The sequence below is a fragment of the Pleurotus ostreatus genome (genome assembly GCF_014466165.1).
Source record: "Pleurotus ostreatus strain PC9 chromosome Unknown scaffold_2, whole genome shotgun sequence".
Taxonomy (NCBI): domain Eukaryota; kingdom Fungi; phylum Basidiomycota; class Agaricomycetes; order Agaricales; family Pleurotaceae; genus Pleurotus; species Pleurotus ostreatus.
Genome location: NW_023503157.1, coordinates 3,848,585 through 3,865,986, shown reverse-complemented (window position 1 = coordinate 3,865,986; position 17,402 = coordinate 3,848,585). Strand labels below are relative to the sequence as shown.

The window sequence follows — 17,402 nt, the reverse complement described above, 5'->3', positions numbered from 1 at the left end:
ATGTGAATAACCCAACATCAGTTATCCTACGTTTATCTAGTGAATCTTGAGGAGCTCCAGCAACAAGATTATGTGCGCCCACACCGCCTTGTTGATGAGTCGAGACGAAATTGGAGACGCAGTGCCATTGCTTGCCACTTCCACTCGGTCGGTGTCTATCCCCGTGCAACATTGCAATCAGGTCAATGTAACTTACTGGTTGATCGTACTTGTATGTTTGTACACACAGACGTAAGTGGAATCATCCATGGATGTTTCGAGAAGTGCCATCGCCCAGACCGGAAGGCAGCACCGCAGCTTGACTGGAAGTGCAATACAGAGATAACAGCTACTACTAATAATAGCAATGCAGTAAATCGGTCCTTCACTGCCTCGACCTGATATCCTTATAAGAAGCCCCGTCAAGAGTATCTCAATCATTGATACCACAAACGTCAAAAACGATGATAGTGAAAGAGGACAAGCACGAAGAAAATACAGAAGCTGTTACCGAGTGAGTTATCGCATTATCTCTGTGTTTGGGATTGGGTTTGAAGGGTTGTGGATTCTCTAGCGAGGGAGATATGAACGGAGATTACTACCTGTCGAATGCAAAAGCTGCAGTGGGCGGGGATGAGGAGGACAGGATCGACAGTAAATTAGGGGTGCCCCCTGTACTGGATGCCGGTATTCTCGAGGAGATGAACGACAGATGCGATAAGAAGTTGAGGCATGCCGACCTGAATGCTTCGACATCCACAGTCATCAACTCGGAAAGAATTGACTCGTCAGTCATATACTTATCCTTCACAAGTCTACCCCATCTGATCACTGCGCAGAGGGGCGAAGCCATCCGCAGCCCTACTTAGCATAATGAACGACGACACAATAGATACACGGTGAGTCTGGGGCTTTATGGAAATGTGGGAGCTGAGTCGGTTGTTTCGACAGGACAAAATTAGAAAGAATGGTAGAAGAAGACAGAGGCGTCTTGCAATGGCGCGTTGGCGGCCCCGTTGAGTATCGAGACAAAGGGAATGAGAGAGAACGCCCGCGACCGAAGCCTCCGGCAAGACCGCAGCACAAATTGGGTAGGCAAGACGGGCCACACCTAGGGGAACCGAGTTGCCCTAGCCATAGCCGCTTGTTGCAGCTCCTCCACCCCCAGTGGCGCACACGCAAGCGGGAGTAGGACGTGCGTTGTCAAATCAGCTGATACCCGGTTGGCTTTTGAGACTTGAGCTTGATTACTCAAGTGAGTTGGTAGCCCGAAACTCAGATTCAAGATATATACTTGGCGAGAATTCTGCTTCGAACTTCTGAGTCGGCAGCCAGGAGGTGAAGAGCATTGCGTAATATCGCGACTCATTCTTCCTGCCGTGGGGCATACGATGTACAATGGCAATACACATCGAAGATTTGGGTTGATGCAAGTACAATGTCTTGATGAAGAAACCTACATCGATAGGAATGGTACAGGAAGCGATACGCGTCAAGGAGCTGGCTCAGAGAGGTCCACGCAGATGGCCTCAGAGCCCGTCAGATGAGAAAATTCGACTTGATTGGTGACCTGAGTTGCCACAGCTGTGGTCCACTAAGAGAACGCAGACATGAGCGCTGTTGGCGGAATGGCCGGGTCGGACATGGGATAGACGTACGGACGGGGTATCCTTCGCAGTTCCCCAGTCGATCAGAGTGGGGGATGTAGCTTGATCGTCCCAGAGGACATTCCCGGGGTGAAGGTCAGAATGCAGGACTTGGAAATTATCGCTATAACGACACACATGTCACCATCAGCTCGCAAAAGGACAACTCAAGGATCCAAGTTTACGCACACGTAATATTTCGCTTGGGCGACAATGAGCGGGATCTTGTTGTTTCTAAACTGGGTCTTACAAGCTTCCACATTTCCGACGCGGAGCAAAGGGAGCAAGACATTGGCAAAGTAGGCGGTGGAGGCGATGTGCATCTTATTTGCGACCCCTTGGAAGACGATCCAGTTAAGGTTGTTGAATCTACCCTGGGCATAGAGTTGGTTGATCCTTCCTAGCCACTTGATCTCATCTGTGAACGTTTGCCCGGATGCTGTGATAGTGCTTTAGAGCGAGTCGCGGCGCGCGCAGAGAAACACTGACTTCTTCCGGACTTAGCATAAGCTATAGCATTCGTAGTTGAACCTGGCGGTGGCCACCCTTCATTTACTGAGTACGTGATGGCAGTATTGCCTTGTTCAGATACCCTTGTGAGATTGCGGGTGATACCGTTCAACGTAAGGGTGGCATCTAACAGCAATATGGATTTAATCAGTCACGCAAGTACCCAGCCTAGTTCCCATGCCAAATTTACCAGCAAAAACAAGGCATCCTGTGCCGAATACTTGTTGGTTCTACGAAGGCCAGCCATCAGCCGAACCAATTCAGCATAGAGAGGAGGCAAACTCACTAGCTTAGGGTTGAAAGCTACTTGACCGTCACTGGGCAGCATCCTTGCCATCCTCTCATTCGAGGATACGGACAGTGCAGCGGCACCGCAAACAAGGAGCGCCAAGTTGAGGACCGTTTGCAGCTTAAACATCGTAGGTGGTGAATGAGTTTCGAGGAGAGCGGTAGGATCACCATATATACGAGTCCTGTGGACGGGGGTTGTGATCCTCCGTGTCCCATTGCTTCTGACAGAAACATAATTCGGTTCAAACAAGCGGCGATCACAGCACACTACAGCACGGGGTCATTGGAGCAACTGAAAGTCGGTTTTTGAGTGACCCAAGTGTTACGGCAGATGTCGTCTTCTGCGACATACATTGAGTCGCCTTCGTTCAACATGCGGGTAGAACCAGTGCTCCAGGGCAGGAAATGTCGGCATGAAGGGTTTGGAACTTCAGAAGCATGGTCAGTCAAGCGAACAGATGCCTACGCCATGTTGTGAGCACTGCCGCCTTGGTGCAACTATTCCTTCGAAGGGCATTGCCCGTGAAGGACGCAGATTCCTATACGTGACCTCTCACGCGTACGAAAGGTATTCGAATCAACCTGAGCAATTGGGAGTGAAGTCTGGTGTCATCACGAAAGTGACATCTTACTGTCACGTATGTATAGCAAGTACTGACAAGGAACGTTGAGTTTCTCCATCGCTCGCGGTGAGAAGTGCACCAGCTGACCAGCTGCGTTGTCTCAGCATAGACATGGGCTGTATCTTAAATCTGAATGGGAAGCAGCACAAAAAAACTCAGCGACGAGTTCGATTTATCCAGGAGCCAGTACTTACTAGAAATGAGATTATTCTCGTCACCCATTACTGAGTTGAATCACACCATAGCCGTAAGGGGCGCGTACATGTTGACCGATATGACAATGAGGTTGAGCGATGTCAGTGAACGCCAAATGTCTCTTCTACTCTCTGTAACTCTAAGTCGTCTTCTCAATTTCGTTCAGTGAAAGAGTCTAACCGTGGAAATTGATCGTCGGACACGTGACTATCGCCCGTCCCTGCTCCCCGCTAACGCCAAGGATAGCAGACAACGACGATGGCGAATGTATACACCTTGCTTACCTTGCCTCAAACATCCAATGGCCTGACATCGTTCAAATCCAGCGTAACAGGCAACAACGACGACGAATTGACCGCCAGAAAGGCCCCTCGCCTGGAGTCCGATCTCGACTCTGCTTCGGCCTCAAGAACCTCCAAAGGAGCACCCTCTGCTTCCACGGGTCCCTTTCAAATCAAGCTCGTGGGGTATAATGGTACGCCCATCCCAGCCCACCGCTTGTTGGCTCTATTGAAAGCCTGTGCGTGACTTAGTCGAGCAGCCACTGGCGAGGGACTCCTTCGTTCTGCTCAAACGCTGCCTCCGAGTCCTGCTGAGCAAGAACCCCACGGAATATCCGGAGCTCCCGCTGAGCTTTGTCGGAATTTACGACATGTGCCGCGCAATGGTGTGTGACGCCGAATTGGGCGACGGATTATACGAAGATGTCATATTGGAAGTCGAAAAGTGCTTTGGCGCCTTGCTCACACAGCTCGATGCGGAACAGGAGCACATCCAGTGGCTGAGTAACTTCGTCGAGTGCTGTGCATGGTTTGAGAAGCAGATTGTGCGTCCCTGTCAGGCATGACGATTGTAGCCAGGTGCTGATCGCAGTGTGCTTTAGGCACTTTTATCCTCGTTGTTCACGTACTTGGACCAAGTCCATGTCAAACCCAACCCCAGCCTACAATCCATACGGTGATTTCTCACTCATTTACATTTCATTGCAACTCGGTTGACACGCAACCAGCGAGCTTGCGTTCACTAAATTCGGCGATCGGATCCTAAGCGATCGAGTGATTGTCTTGAAACTTCATAGCGGCGTAAAGGATGTCATAAACGCAGAACGCGGTCTATGGTACGCACTTGCCCTTGCCCTTGCCTTTGCCCTCGCACTGACACACACATGTAGGATGACGAACGAAACGAACCGTACGCTCATTAGTAACGTCGTCTCTCACCTAACGACTCACCATGAGTACGCGAGCCTGGAGATACACTATTTGGAGTTTACGAAAGAATTCTACTTGAATGAGTCGCGGGAGCAGGCCGCAAGCATCAAGAACGCCAAAGAGTTCTTTAAGCAAGTAGATAGGAGGATCGACTACGAGGTTGCTCTGTGTAAGGAGGTACTGTGTGTTAGCAGCTGGAGCGTCGTGCGTGAGACGACGGAGAGGGCGCTCATGGAGGGAAGAGGGGAATGGTTGGCGAACGAAGGTACGACTGTGTATGTTAACGAGCCATAGAACTTGCTTATTCATCTACCCTTTCATTCTTCATCATCCTTACCGTATATCAGCCTTGAGAAGCTCCTTGGCCGAGATGGACACTGCGACACTAGGCAAGATGTACAAGCTCTTCACCAAAGTAGGCGTACAACATTTGTTGAAGCTATCCTTCCGCAAATACGTGTCCGTACGTGCTCTGCTACCTCGTTCCACTTCGATACCTCGTCTCACCGACGCGTAGGACAAAGCGAAACAAATCGTGACCGACACGCAGATGGAAGATAACATGGTCATGAGGCTCCTAGAGCTGAAGAAGGATATGGACAGAGCGGTCACCACGTCATTCGTGGATCAAGTCTCAACCCCACCCACATCTCAACCCGGGCTCGCCGCCACGTCTACCTCTTCGTCTACCCCCATACCAAACAAGGAGTTCTTCCAAGCTTCTGACGAAGGATTCCGCGCGGGCTTCAAAGCCAGACGAAACAAGCCTGCTGAGCTCATTGCCAAACATCTCGATAAGCTCATGCGCAAGGGGCAAGGGGCCAGCAGCGACGCGGAGTACACAAGGCTGTTGGAGTCGGTGTTAGGGCTGTACAGGTACACTGACGACAAGGATGTCTTCAGGACGTTCTATCACCGCGCGCTTGCGAAGCGGCTGCTCCTGGAGAAGAGCGCGTCAGATGATATCGAGAAAGACATGCTCAAGAAGCTTAAAGATCGTATGTTTGGATCTCCCTTATCTGCATTGCGCGTTGGCTGAACCTGGGTCCCGCCATAGAATACGACGCCGAATTTGGGATGGCGGAGGATATGTTCAAGGATCTGTCGCTGTCGCGGGACATGATGCGTGATTTCCATGATTCACTCAGCGCCGAGAGCGCTGGGAGGTCCTTGACCGCGATGGTCCTCCAGCGTAGCGCATGGCCGTTCGCCGTCCCGAAAACCACTATCGATCTCCTCCCTCAGGTTCGCAGCGCAGCCCTCTCCCGTTCTCTCATCTACTCACTTGCTATACCGTTCTTACTGTTTGCAATATGTTACATGTCACAACTGCATCTTCATGACAATGTGTGTTTCGCGTGCAGATGCAAGAGGACCTGCAGACATTCACCGATTATTACAAGAAGAAACACCAAGGTCGTATCTTGAACTGGGACCACGCGTTAGGCACTGCGACATTGAAAGGGCGCTTCGACCCCGGTCCCAAGGAGCTGTCCGTCAGTTTATATCAGGCCATCATATTGCTGATGTTCAACGATGTCGACGAGATATCCTTCGTGGATATAAAGGAGCAAATACTATTAGGTCAGTCTTCTGCTACCGTTTCACATGTCCTCGTACATATCAAACTATTAAACATTCGTCAACGTGTCTGACTGTATCATTTACGCAGAGGACGCGGAGCTGAGGCGGACGTTGCAGAGCCTGGCGTGCGGGAAGCTGAGAGTTCTAAAGAAGGTCCCGCCAGGCCGAGATGTGGCCGACACAGACGTATTTCGGTTCAACGCTGACTTCAGCGATCCCCGTCCAAAAGTACACATCAACTCCATTCAGGCGAAGGTATCTGTAAGTCGCCCGTCCCCGATGCTTTGGTTAGCACTCACTCTACCCCCTTTCGTAGCCCGAAGAATCCAAACGGACGAACGCGTCCATTGAAGGCGACAGGAAGCACTACCTCGACGCTGCTGTCGTGCGCATCATGAAGGGCCGGAAAGAGATGAAGATCGAGGAACTCACTGCCGAAACGATCAACTCTGTAAAGAGCCACTTCGTGCCCGATGTCCAGGTGATCAAGCAACGTATTGAGGCGTTAGTGGAGATGGAGTACCTGGCCAGGGATTTGAAAGACAAGAAGCTATTCAGGTATCTTGCTTGAGCGCTTGAGCTTGGAAGCTTGTGACTTTGTCGAGTATTTCGAATTTGAATTTCCAACATATACAATTACTGATGGTTGTACAATTACTGATGGTTGACTGTACCTATGGTTGCTCACCGCCATGTACGGAGCTTTTCAACGTCCGGGTACGGGTGCGCATGGTCGAATAATTGATGATCACAAATATCGTCAAAAATTAGAACAGAGTTAAGGGGTGAGATTTTCCCAAGATGCTTGTCGCTGGACAGTGCCGGCCCCCGATGTTTGCGTATCACACCCACGACCGGGGCAGGTAGATAATGAGGAAGGAAAACAGGCGGCGGCGAGTCGTGGATTGTCTTGGAACACCGCGCTAACCAATTCACGGTCAAACGCTTTTCGATAAAATCAACGTCGGCAAAAGGTTCCGAGAGTCGAATTCTAGACTCGCAAGGATTAATCGGGAGGCTGAGGGCGATCCAATATGGTGAAAACGGATGCAAAATTTATTCATTTCATGAATCGGCTTGCGGCCCTGCTCGTTTCCGCCAGCCATTTACAGCTTAGTTGACGCCGCAAGGAACGCAAGGGCCCGGAGGCATCAGGCACTAGCCTACCAGCGCTAATTTTAGTTGCCGCATCCCTCTAATTGTGACGAATTCACGGGGCCTGAGTCTCATATCCTGCAAAGTTTTCTCTAGCATACCTGTGCAGAGCTGTGCTGCACATTTATCTATCATAATACCCTAACTTTAGGTCGGATGTGCGTATAAAATGATGGAGTGAGTTATCATACAGACGGTGATGAAGTATGGGGAATAGCGTCGAAGCAATTGCGAAATGCGAAGGAGAAATTGAACTTGGAAAGCAACGAGAGAGTAGAGTAGAGTAGATGAAAGCGGAATAACGAAATAAAAAAATGAGGCTGATAAAATAAGCCCCGAAGCAGAAATGTCTTGGGGTGAATGCATAGTATTATACAGACAGCGAAAGTGTTGCTTGCACACAGGGAAAGGGAGCAGCTACGAAATTCGTAACAGCTTCGAAAAGACCTGTATCCTCCATCCAGAGAAAAACAACAGAAACGTTTCCAATCATGAAAGGGGCATAGGCATGGGGGTCGGTGTATCCTTGGCAAATCCAGAAAGCACGAAAGCCGTCGGAGGGACCATGTCAATCCGCTCCAATGTCTTGTCCGCTCGATCGAGGCGCCACAGCGAGTTCAAACGGCCTACAACATTATCGTCCGGATCTAGATCGGAGATCAAACAACGAAGCATTAGCATTTGTTTTGTGAGACAATCACCGCCTGAAGTTTGATGGCTTGTAACAACCACTCACATTTTTGCTTACGACAGCACTATAAATAGTCGGCGGAAGGATGACAGCGATGTACATTCCAGGTGGGACGCCAGGGGATACGACAGCAAGGTAATCCGGAGAATCGGAAAGAAGAGACATGCGTAGGAAGCGATGCGATCAATGGGGGAGGAAAGAAGTGAATCATCAGCAAAAAGTAAACAGGAGCGACGATGCAAAGGAAACGAAGGAAGGGAAAAAGTATGATCATGAAAAGGTACAGGTGGGGCGGCCGATTATGATTAGAGATATATGGATCCATTGCATGAGAGCGAGAGAAATTGCGATGGGGTAGGTCGTCGTATGGAATCCATTTAAGATGGGGAAGATGTGATCATATAGAGAATAAAGATAGAACAATATCATATGAGAGCCGCAACTTCGAGATTTGAGCGTAGAACGATGCTAAAGCAGGCGGTGGTAAATGAAAGGGGGAAACCATTGTTAAGCGTACAGTGTGGAAGATATAAAGCGCATGACGGGGTGGGGGCAATCAAAAAGGAACACTCACTCTGTAAAGATACGATTAGTCAGGATCAACTTTGAGAGAGACGAAATGCGAACCTTCTACTGCAGCCATGACCACCCGCAACATAGCTGTATCCGTGGCGGTCGTTATACTGAGCAAGTATTAGCAACCACGGGAGAATGGGGGAGGGGAACGAAGACAGTGAGGGGCGCTACGCACTGTATGTAGATCTCACGCTCCTTCGAACGTCCAGCCTTCTGCGCCAACCGTGCAAACCTTTTCTTGAAATAATCGCGGCCCGCTCGTACATCGCCCGGTTCACCTTCGTAATCCTGATGGGAGCATCAGGCTTCTGATGTGATACATATCAACGACACTCACTGGGAAAAAATTCTTGATATCGGAAGTGGGTATTTTCCGTTGGAAAAGATCGTTTTTATTGAGGAAGAGTATCTGTAAAACATTAAGTGAGAAAGACGTCCTCGAGTCGGAGACGATTCATAATGGGCATACTATTGATGTTTGCTTAAACCACTGCGAGTGACATATTGAATCCCATATCGTCATTGCGTCTTGCATCTGATTCTGATCAAAATAAGAATAGACATCAACACCAGTAACTGCCATGAAGGTCGAACGACTTACCGCATCCTTGTCCTCCACAAGACATTGATCATAACCACTTAAGCTGACCAAGAATAATATGCTGGTGACGTCCTGAAAGCAATGTATCCATTTCCGTCTCTCGCTCTTCTGTCCGCCGACATCCACCATCAACATTTCGTGATCCTTTAATTGGAACGTAGTTTCCGTGATTCCTGTAGTGCGAGCGCGGCATTGTATGATGTCGGACTCAGTGGGTTGATATTCCGGGTCGAAAAGGCGGTCGAGCGAGTCAAAGAAATACAACAAACTGATAGCGGAAATTAGTAACCCGCAAACAAACGTTTGCAGACAAGGAACATACTTTTCCGGCAAGGCGGCCTCATTTCCACGTTCCCAAGCTCGCTGAACGTTTGGATCCGACCAGAGTGATTTCAGAGGCTCCAGATAGTTCAGAGGGAAAGGGTCGCCGTCTCGGATGTCTACAGGTTCTTCGATCAACTCCACATGCGGAACGTTCTCTTCTGAGACCTTGAGATCCATGTCCTGCATCGCATCGAGCACGTATTTGAGCCCAACAGTCAAGTTACTGAATACAAGCTGCCGGAATATCTCGATTTCCTGTGCAGAGAATGGCACATGATGGATGACACGCATTTGCTAATCGAACGGTCTCAGATAACGCATGGCGGACGAGTGGGCTATGATGAAGCTAACCTTCAATATTGTCGACTTCCCAGAGTCACCAGAACCCAACAGCAGCACCTTGCCGCCCAGGTCGGTTCCAGTTATGAACGCTGAGGTAGTTGTGAGTACTCACCTTCACTTGCTTTTCGAGCTTGGCCTTCGCCTATATGGGTTGTAAGCCTGAGTCTCGAAGCTCTGAGAATCATAGGACTAACCTCTCTGAGTTGCTTTTCAGCTTCTCGGTTCATCGCCTTCTCTTGCTCCGTCACAGGAACACCTGGTGCCGACATGCAACCGCCCATGGTGAATGGCTGGCGATACGTTTACAGAATTCAAATATTTAACGAGTGGGCCAGTGGTGGGGAAGGTTGAGGTGGAATCCGCCGCTAAAAAGCTCTGGGGGCGATTGCGTCGGGAAATTTGCCACTGATGCACTTTAAGCTTTCCAGGTCGCCGGTAGTCTCAGATACAAGTATGTCCGGTTATCGGGCGGGCGGGCGGTGAAAGAAGGTGAACCGAAGAGCGGTTGTTGCGGGCAGACAAGAAACTAGCAAGAAATAAAAAGGAAAGAAAGGGCGGGAGAGTCAATCGAGAGTAGAGTCGCGGTGAGAGAGGACAATTCTGGATTTGATGCGAAACTCCAGGGCTGTCCTCATGCGAATTTCCCACGGTCAATAACGATCGCCCGGTCCCAGTACAGTGCTCGTTTATTAACGCCATTATGGCCGTTCTCAGGCTGAATTGATTCTTATTGAACGGTGAATATTTCAATTTTCATCCCTTTCACAATTCTTACAGGGTAGGAGACTAGTAGAGTCAGTACAAGCGTGCCGGCCACGGCCAGCTGGTCCTGTTCTGATGTGTACTGGAGCCCTGACATATGGACGCTGTCACGCCTTTAGAAACATTTGATGTCCATCACTGGCGTTCCCCTCGCAATCAAACCATGGAAAATTCCGCTCAGCTCGAAGCCTCCATCTGCCTGTCCCCAGCCCAAGCATCACAAAGTGTCTCCACGCCGTGTGGAAATCTCGGAACAGCTTCAACTGGGGAAATTTATATGTGTTCTTCCCAGCCGAAGCGTTGATGAACTAGGCTTGGTCGCGATCGCCTTCCTGCGCCTTCCTGCGCGTACTTGCATCGGCCCAGAGCACGGTCGTTATGGCCGGCAACCGCGCTATGTATCACCGTGCATAATGATGAAGCTCCTGGGGATGGACTAGGATGCACCATGACAGGAACAATAAAGCAAGTGATTGCCAGCCATAGCTGAAAGCGGTCGGCTCCATCATAACTTCCGCTTCCCATCGCTTGCTCTCGGATCAATATGTTCAAGAACATATCACGTCCTCGAATGGACAGGTACCTTTCTCGAAGACGTGGTATGTACTTTGCATGTATGTCGCGGTTGACATCTTTAATGAAGGATATTTCCAGGCCTCCAGACCGCCTGGCGATGTCAGGCACGCTGTGTTTCCGACCAGTGAGCTCCGTCAGGCTCTGGCTGACGACCACAAGCATACCGATGATGTAGTAAGCTAAGCCTTTGTTATTGGAACGATACATCAGCCATGTCAATCCAAACATACCGCCCTGGTACATAAGGACATCATGATCGCAAAATAGCATTTCAAGGATTCAAGCTTTACCAAAGTTCACGCTTAGAATCTTCCATTTTAAAGGTCTCCATATCAAACGGTAATAAATCCTCGGGTGGCATCTAACTGAATCTTCTGAGGCTGCTCTAGTCTCTGCTACCAAGGTACAATACCACCACCGACCACGCGAGTCGTTGCTAGCAACGATTCTGGGCCAGGCAGTTCTCATGTTATTCTCAGGGTATGAAGATGAACGCACGCGGAACATTAACCCAAGCAACTCTAGCGACTCATGGTCGACCTCCATTTCAAGCTAGCTCCTACAGTCGCTTCAAGGGTACGTATGCGCGAACAATTAATTTTTGACGAACGAAAGGCTATTCGTGTTGTACCGTATGCAACCTCCCCAAAATAAGCCGTTGGCGCCTATCCAACACAACGCTACCTTAATAACACAACCAGATAGGTGGTTGTAGCCGGGATCGATGAGACCACCCCCACGAGGTGCTGGTGAGAATATCCAGTACTCAATACGTTGAGCTGACTGCATATAGGGCGAACGCTGCTAGGCCAAATCCCCCCCCCCCCCACAGCGAATCAGACAACATCATAAATCCTGAGGTGCTCAAACCAGTTAGGTATTTCGAAGGCACGAACGGGAAGGCCAGCCTCCTATGGATCTCCTATTCTCAATCAGTTTGACGTATTTCATTTCCCTGTCGATGGGCAGCAAGGCCTGAGGAATGAGGGGGGAGGCAACGTGTCGGGCACGATCTTGATGCTTCTCGACGCCTCGACGCCGCACGAGCATCCAGATTGCAGGCCGGACCGTCGAAGTCCAAGATCGTCTACATAGAAAATCGGAAGGGACCAAGATAAACAGTCGACGCCACGACTCGGAAGGAGGCCTACATCTATCGTTCAATCAAATATATGTACGTCAATTTGACATTCTGCGGTCTGGCGTCGAGGCGACCTCTTATCTATGCCAGCTAGCAGCTTGGTGCCTTGAGGCTCGATAACGGTCGATATAGATAAGTGCTAGCTCGTTGAATTTGTGCGCTTGCGTTGCTATTGGATGAGCCCGAGCTCGCCGGAAAGGAGTGAATGAAGTGCTGAAATCAGTAGCCTCAAGAAACAAGCGTGATCATTTATAGACGTTCAGGAGCACCGGCAGTTGCGTTGAGCTTGGCAATGGAGTTCCTTCTGTTGAATTGGCGAGAAATGGCGGAAGAGGGGCACAACGTACCGTTCGTGGTAAGTGCATGCTAACTCTGTATGGTCCAATCAGCATGAATGGATTAATAAAACTGCCCGTCGCGAGAAATGCGGACGCCCGTTTCAACGTGCATGATCGGAATGCACGTTGAAAGGAAGGCCACATTACCTGCAACGACATGCTACTGCAGCGGCAACCACTGACACTAAATAAGATAACGAGGTAAACTATCTACGACCACGACCATGCTACAGATAAAATAATACAGCGATGTGATGAAGGAAACCCAGAAGGAAATAATTAACAACGTACTCTACGTGTTCGAGTCCAGAGCCGAAGCAAAAGCAGAAGTCTATGTAAATGCTGAATGGATACGCCTTACCGACGTATGATGCGTGAGTGTCAGGTGTCGCGGTGGACTCTGGGAAATATGGATAGGATCGAGCAGCACGACAGCTACGCTTGATATAGCGTGCTGAGATAGCGGTTAATTCGCGCCTGAACGAGCGATCAGCCCCCGGAAGAAGATCTATCTAACGGTGCCCACGTACCATTATGCCGAAGCATTACCAGATGAACGTTGAAAATCACGTACGAATTCGAATTGTGGGCCTGTTTCCGGGCTATGTGGGAACCTCTTGCATTTCTCTACCGTCCTCCATTCCCTCGCGATGATGCTCAATGCCTCTGGACCATCCTTTGCAACGCCACTTTGGACCAGCCAACAGCCAACTACCAACCCAGTTCTGCCGATTCCACCCCGGCAATGAACCGCGCTGATTCGCCCGCGCTTCTCGTTGTCTCGAAGCACATCGAAAATGCGATACATGTGGTCCACCGACTCCGGGAGTGATCGGTCTCGGATGGGAAAGCGGTGGTATTCGAGAGTGGAGGTATCGATTCCGAGTGCAGCTGCGCGACGAGATAGATGGTCTGCGTAGGGGGAAAGTTCCCCGCACTCTGTAAGATCAATGAATGTGCGTACGCCAGCTTTGAGCACAGCGTCGAGCTTCTGGCGACAGGGAATGAGTACTTTCGGTGTCCATGGGTATTCGCACGCGAGCAACAGGGGTGTCGCCCAGTAGGAGTTGGGAATGGGGCGGGGATAGACAGCAGTAAGAGGCCATGCTCGCTTCGTAGGCGAGGTAGGCGAAAAGTTCTCAATGAACATGTCGTTAGGATGCATGCTAGATTTGCGTGAAGGAGATTCTGAGGGGGTTGTTTTCTGGCAATCCATGAATGAAAGAACGTGTCTACTTTTATAGATTTTGAGAATGCGGTGAAGGCGTGGAGGCAAGGAGTGTTTTGCGACGATAGGAGGCCGGGTGGCGGACACGGAACTAAAAGAGGTGATGGTAGTGGTACAGGAGCATAAAGGGTGGAAACCACAAGGCAACCAGAACGCGTGGGAATTTGGACTTGTAATTATGGCCTTGGAGGCTGTTCTCGATTCTTGGCGGTCACCCTGTGGTGCATCTTTGTTTCTAGACTAGACCACTGAGAATCCATTGTATATACATATTTTTGACCGTCGAATTACCACTGAAGATACGATTCCGGAAGGCCTAGACGGAATCGCGCAACAGCCTATCATGATTTCACCGGCCGAGAAATCAACAGCCTCGAACATCATGGAGAACATGACCTAGACACGTTACATGTACATGTGCCATATACAACACAAAGATGCCACGACCACTTGTCAATTTACCATCCTCAAGCCTTGTTGAAACCACACAATTTGAACAGCTATAGACTCAGGCGGCGCCACCTTACTTCTATGTCAAGACCAAGAGTGCAGCCTTATCGACATCCACTTGCCACCGTTGTCGTGAAACAAGTAGCGCTTCGTTGGAATAGTCAAAGGTCCAAACCGATTGAATCAAACCCTTTTCCTCATAATCATGATGCGCGTATACCTCAATCTCAACGAAGGTAAGTATACCCGCAAGGACGACAGAAAGTTCCGTTATTGCATTTATTTAGACAATATTGGAACACTTCGCGTCTCTATCTCATTCTTCGGAAGAGCGAGGAGGCGTCGTGTATTCAAGTTACTATTACAAGCATGCTGCTAGTGGCAGAGTTGCAGCGAGATAGGTAAAATCACTCCTACCTATGACTGCTAGCTCCTGTTCATCCCTTCAATGTTTTGAGCCTCTACGACATACCTTTCACTGTGCATAAGGTTCGTAATCCGCTTTGACGCCATTTGTATCTTCCTGGTCGCTCACAGTGACCATTGACAGGCAGGGTAGTGTTCAGGCGTTATGGTTGTAGTGTATCTCGCGTAAATGATACAAGAATGAAAACCGTGATGACCGTCGGGTATATTCTACGTCCTGCAAGGTGGCCTGCTGCGATCTATGCCCTCCATATAACGAGATCTCCGCTATGCTGCAGCAAACCTACTCAAAGGAGACAGTGAGGTTCACTTTCCAATCGTTGAATGACCCTCTCCGTACGCCATTCTATCGCGAGCAAAGCTAGAGGAGCCTCGTCACAAATTCACAAATATAGCCTTCCATAGCATTTCCCCGAGTCGCTTGTATGTACATCCTGGCACTTCCGTTGTGCCATTAAGAACACGCTTGCTGGGAGATCTCTTTCTTCGTGCTTCGTACACAGTATACAGCACCAAACCGATACTCGGCGTCGGACGCACAAAGAGGCGAGAAGACTCGTATCAATATAACGGCATATCATGAAGGAGTGTTTATCTTCTTCTTATGCATCATGGAAGACATGATGGCCAATGCTCCATATACACGCAGCCCATCAGTACAATACATAACATGCCTGTCCGTAGATGCCAAAGGGTCCGCGTACCACCCCGAAAAGAATCGCCCATTAAGTTCCTCGTGTAATAAGGACATCCCCTTAACGCCGTCACACCATATTGCCCTAGCCTGCATAGGCCAGCATCCACGCCAGCGCGGCATGATTGGGCAGCAATTACCACCGCCAATAAGATCCAATGCATCAAAGCAAAGCCGTCTCAATCTAATGGCAGTCGATTGATTGACAGTTAGCGCTAGCCCATGCAACGAGGGCGGCGACTTACATTACGATTCAAGATAGAGCTGTTGTGGCGATAGAAATAGAAAAAGTCAGTAAGCGATGGCAAGCAGGGATGAATTGAACCGAAGATAGAAGACCGAAAAGAACGATCAAAGAGAGGACTTACTCTACACAAAAAGAGCACTGATTAGCCATCGTGGAGCAGGCGAGACATGTGGTCAAACTTACCTTCTACGGCTCTCATCACAATTTTTATCGCCCTCGTGTTCGTAGCTGTCGTTACACTGCGTGGATGTTGGGATAAATGATCGCTGCCACGACCGACTTCGTCGTGATGAACTCACTGCACAAATACCTCCCGATCCTTTGTCCCACTCCGATGTGCAAGATCCCAGAATCGTTTCTGGAAGAATTTCCGCCCTACTGCGGGATCCGTCTCCCCTGAGTATTCCTGGACGCAGATGAACAACTGCGCGGTGTCATGATAGACAGTGGCAGTACTCACAGCGAAATGTTTCCGTATGTCAGAATTATGTATCTTCTTCTCAAACAAATCGTTCTTGTTCAAGAAAAGTACCTGTGAAGGAGATATGACTAGACGAGCACTCAATACGAAGTCTATACTCACGATAGACGTGCGTTTGAACCATTGAGAATTACATATTGAGTCCCATATTGTCATTGAGTCTTGCATTTGGTTCTATACGGCATTCAGCATCTCAGGGAATCGAAAGAGAGTATTACTCACGGCAGTCTTATCTTCCACTATGCACTGATCGTACCCGCTCAAGTTCACCAAGAACAATATACACGTCACATCCTGGAAGCAATGTATCCATTTCCTCCGCTCGCTCTTCTGCCCGCCCACGTCTACCATCAACAATTCTGTCTCCGAGCCCCTCTGATCCTTCACCTTAAACACCGTCTCCAATATCCCCGTCGTACGCGCGCGACAATATATAATGTCTTGCTCCGTCGGCTTGTAGTCCGCTGCAAACAGACGCTGCAACGACGGAAAGAAATACGACAGACTTTAGAGGGAACAGGGAGGGGGAGGCGGGGAAGAGGAGTTGTAGTCAAATTGCGACGAGTCGAATGGTGAGAACAGACGCACTTCTCTGGTATTGCCGCTTCGTTTCCTCGAGCTACCGCGTGCTGCACCATCTCATCTTTCCACAGGTCCTCCAGCGGGTGAAGGTACTCCTGCGGATAGGGTTGCCCCTCTCTAATATCCGTCCCCTCATCCATCGCTTTGAGTATCAACTCAGAATGCGGCAGATTGTCCTCAGACACCGTCAAATGCATGTCTATCATAGCCTCCAAGACCGCTCCCATGCCATTTGTCAAGTTCATGAATATGAGCTGGCGGTATGTCTCAATCTCTTGCGGTGTGAATGGCACGCTATGGATCAGGCGCATTTGCTAGCGGAGCATTGTGACGTGTCGGTCAAGAATTCGGTATGGTGAGGCGAACCGAAGTGGAATCTTACCTTGAGCACGGTCGACTTTCCGGAGTCACCGGAACCCAGTAATAGCACCTGCACAATGGTCAGATCCATGTATAGATGCGGCCGAGCATCATGCAGCGTACCTTCGTTTGTGAAGCAAGTCTTGCCTTCGTCTGCAGCGAAGCAATGCGGGAAGTGAGCACCCCATCAGTCAGTCGTCGGGGCAGGTAGAACTGGATCCCCCACTCAACAAAACACTCACCTCCTTGAGGAGCTTCTCCGCCTCCTTATGCAAAGCCACATCAGCCTCTGTGACCACTAGGGTATATCCAGTCGTCGACAAACATCCGCCCATGTTCCAAGAGGTGCGCAAACGAGGTCCTGTCGACTTCGCCAGTGTTGTAATTGT

The 17,402-nt window shown here is 49.6% G+C and overlaps 6 protein-coding genes across 6 annotated transcripts; 2 read left to right on the top strand and 4 right to left on the bottom strand.

The window, feature by feature from the left end:
• Positions 1–443: 443 nt before the first annotated feature.
• PC9H_004248 (uncharacterized protein) lies at positions 444–1,171 on the top strand (the record flags this gene model as incomplete). The annotated part of the gene is made up of 4 exons (XM_036773835.1): positions 444–493; positions 554–766; positions 819–878; positions 931–1,171. 4 exons carry the CDS (start codon positions 444–446, stop codon positions 1,169–1,171), a joined length of 564 nt encoding a protein of 187 aa, XP_036635308.1.
• A 300-nt stretch (positions 1,172–1,471) lies between these two features.
• Positions 1,472–2,553, bottom strand: PC9H_004247 (uncharacterized protein; the record flags this gene model as incomplete). Its single annotated transcript, XM_036773834.1, has 6 exons — positions 1,472–1,573; positions 1,638–1,749; positions 1,815–2,064; positions 2,115–2,261; positions 2,326–2,365; positions 2,422–2,553. 6 exons carry the CDS (start codon positions 2,551–2,553, stop codon positions 1,472–1,474), a joined length of 783 nt encoding a protein of 260 aa, XP_036635307.1.
• A 949-nt stretch (positions 2,554–3,502) lies between these two features.
• On the top strand, positions 3,503–6,610 carry PC9H_004246 (uncharacterized protein; the record flags this gene model as incomplete). Its single annotated transcript, XM_036773833.1, has 11 exons — positions 3,503–3,719; positions 3,778–4,070; positions 4,128–4,201; positions 4,254–4,361; positions 4,416–4,720; positions 4,803–4,918; positions 4,973–5,453; positions 5,513–5,700; positions 5,820–6,039; positions 6,128–6,300; positions 6,356–6,610. The coding sequence occupies 11 exons, from the start codon at positions 3,503–3,505 to the stop codon at positions 6,608–6,610; spliced, it is 2,430 nt and encodes an 809-aa protein (XP_036635306.1).
• A 1,864-nt stretch (positions 6,611–8,474) lies between these two features.
• PC9H_004245 (uncharacterized protein) lies at positions 8,475–10,009 on the bottom strand (the record flags this gene model as incomplete). Its single annotated transcript, XM_036773832.1, has 9 exons — positions 8,475–8,568; positions 8,637–8,749; positions 8,799–8,870; positions 8,931–9,002; positions 9,063–9,330; positions 9,385–9,680; positions 9,738–9,785; positions 9,841–9,870; positions 9,923–10,009. The coding sequence occupies 9 exons, from the start codon at positions 10,007–10,009 to the stop codon at positions 8,475–8,477; spliced, it is 1,080 nt and encodes a 359-aa protein (XP_036635305.1).
• A 3,068-nt stretch (positions 10,010–13,077) lies between these two features.
• PC9H_004244 (uncharacterized protein) lies at positions 13,078–13,695 on the bottom strand (the record flags this gene model as incomplete). The annotated part of the gene is made up of 1 exon (XM_036773831.1): positions 13,078–13,695. One exon carries the CDS (start codon positions 13,693–13,695, stop codon positions 13,078–13,080), a length of 618 nt encoding a protein of 205 aa, XP_036635304.1.
• Positions 13,696–15,732: 2,037 nt separating this feature from the next.
• On the bottom strand, positions 15,733–17,348 carry PC9H_004243 (uncharacterized protein; the record flags this gene model as incomplete). The annotated part of the gene is made up of 9 exons (XM_036773830.1): positions 15,733–15,829; positions 15,890–15,996; positions 16,051–16,122; positions 16,174–16,245; positions 16,294–16,576; positions 16,660–16,967; positions 17,036–17,083; positions 17,137–17,166; positions 17,256–17,348. 9 exons carry the CDS (start codon positions 17,346–17,348, stop codon positions 15,733–15,735), a joined length of 1,110 nt encoding a protein of 369 aa, XP_036635303.1.
• Positions 17,349–17,402: the final 54 nt, after the last annotated feature.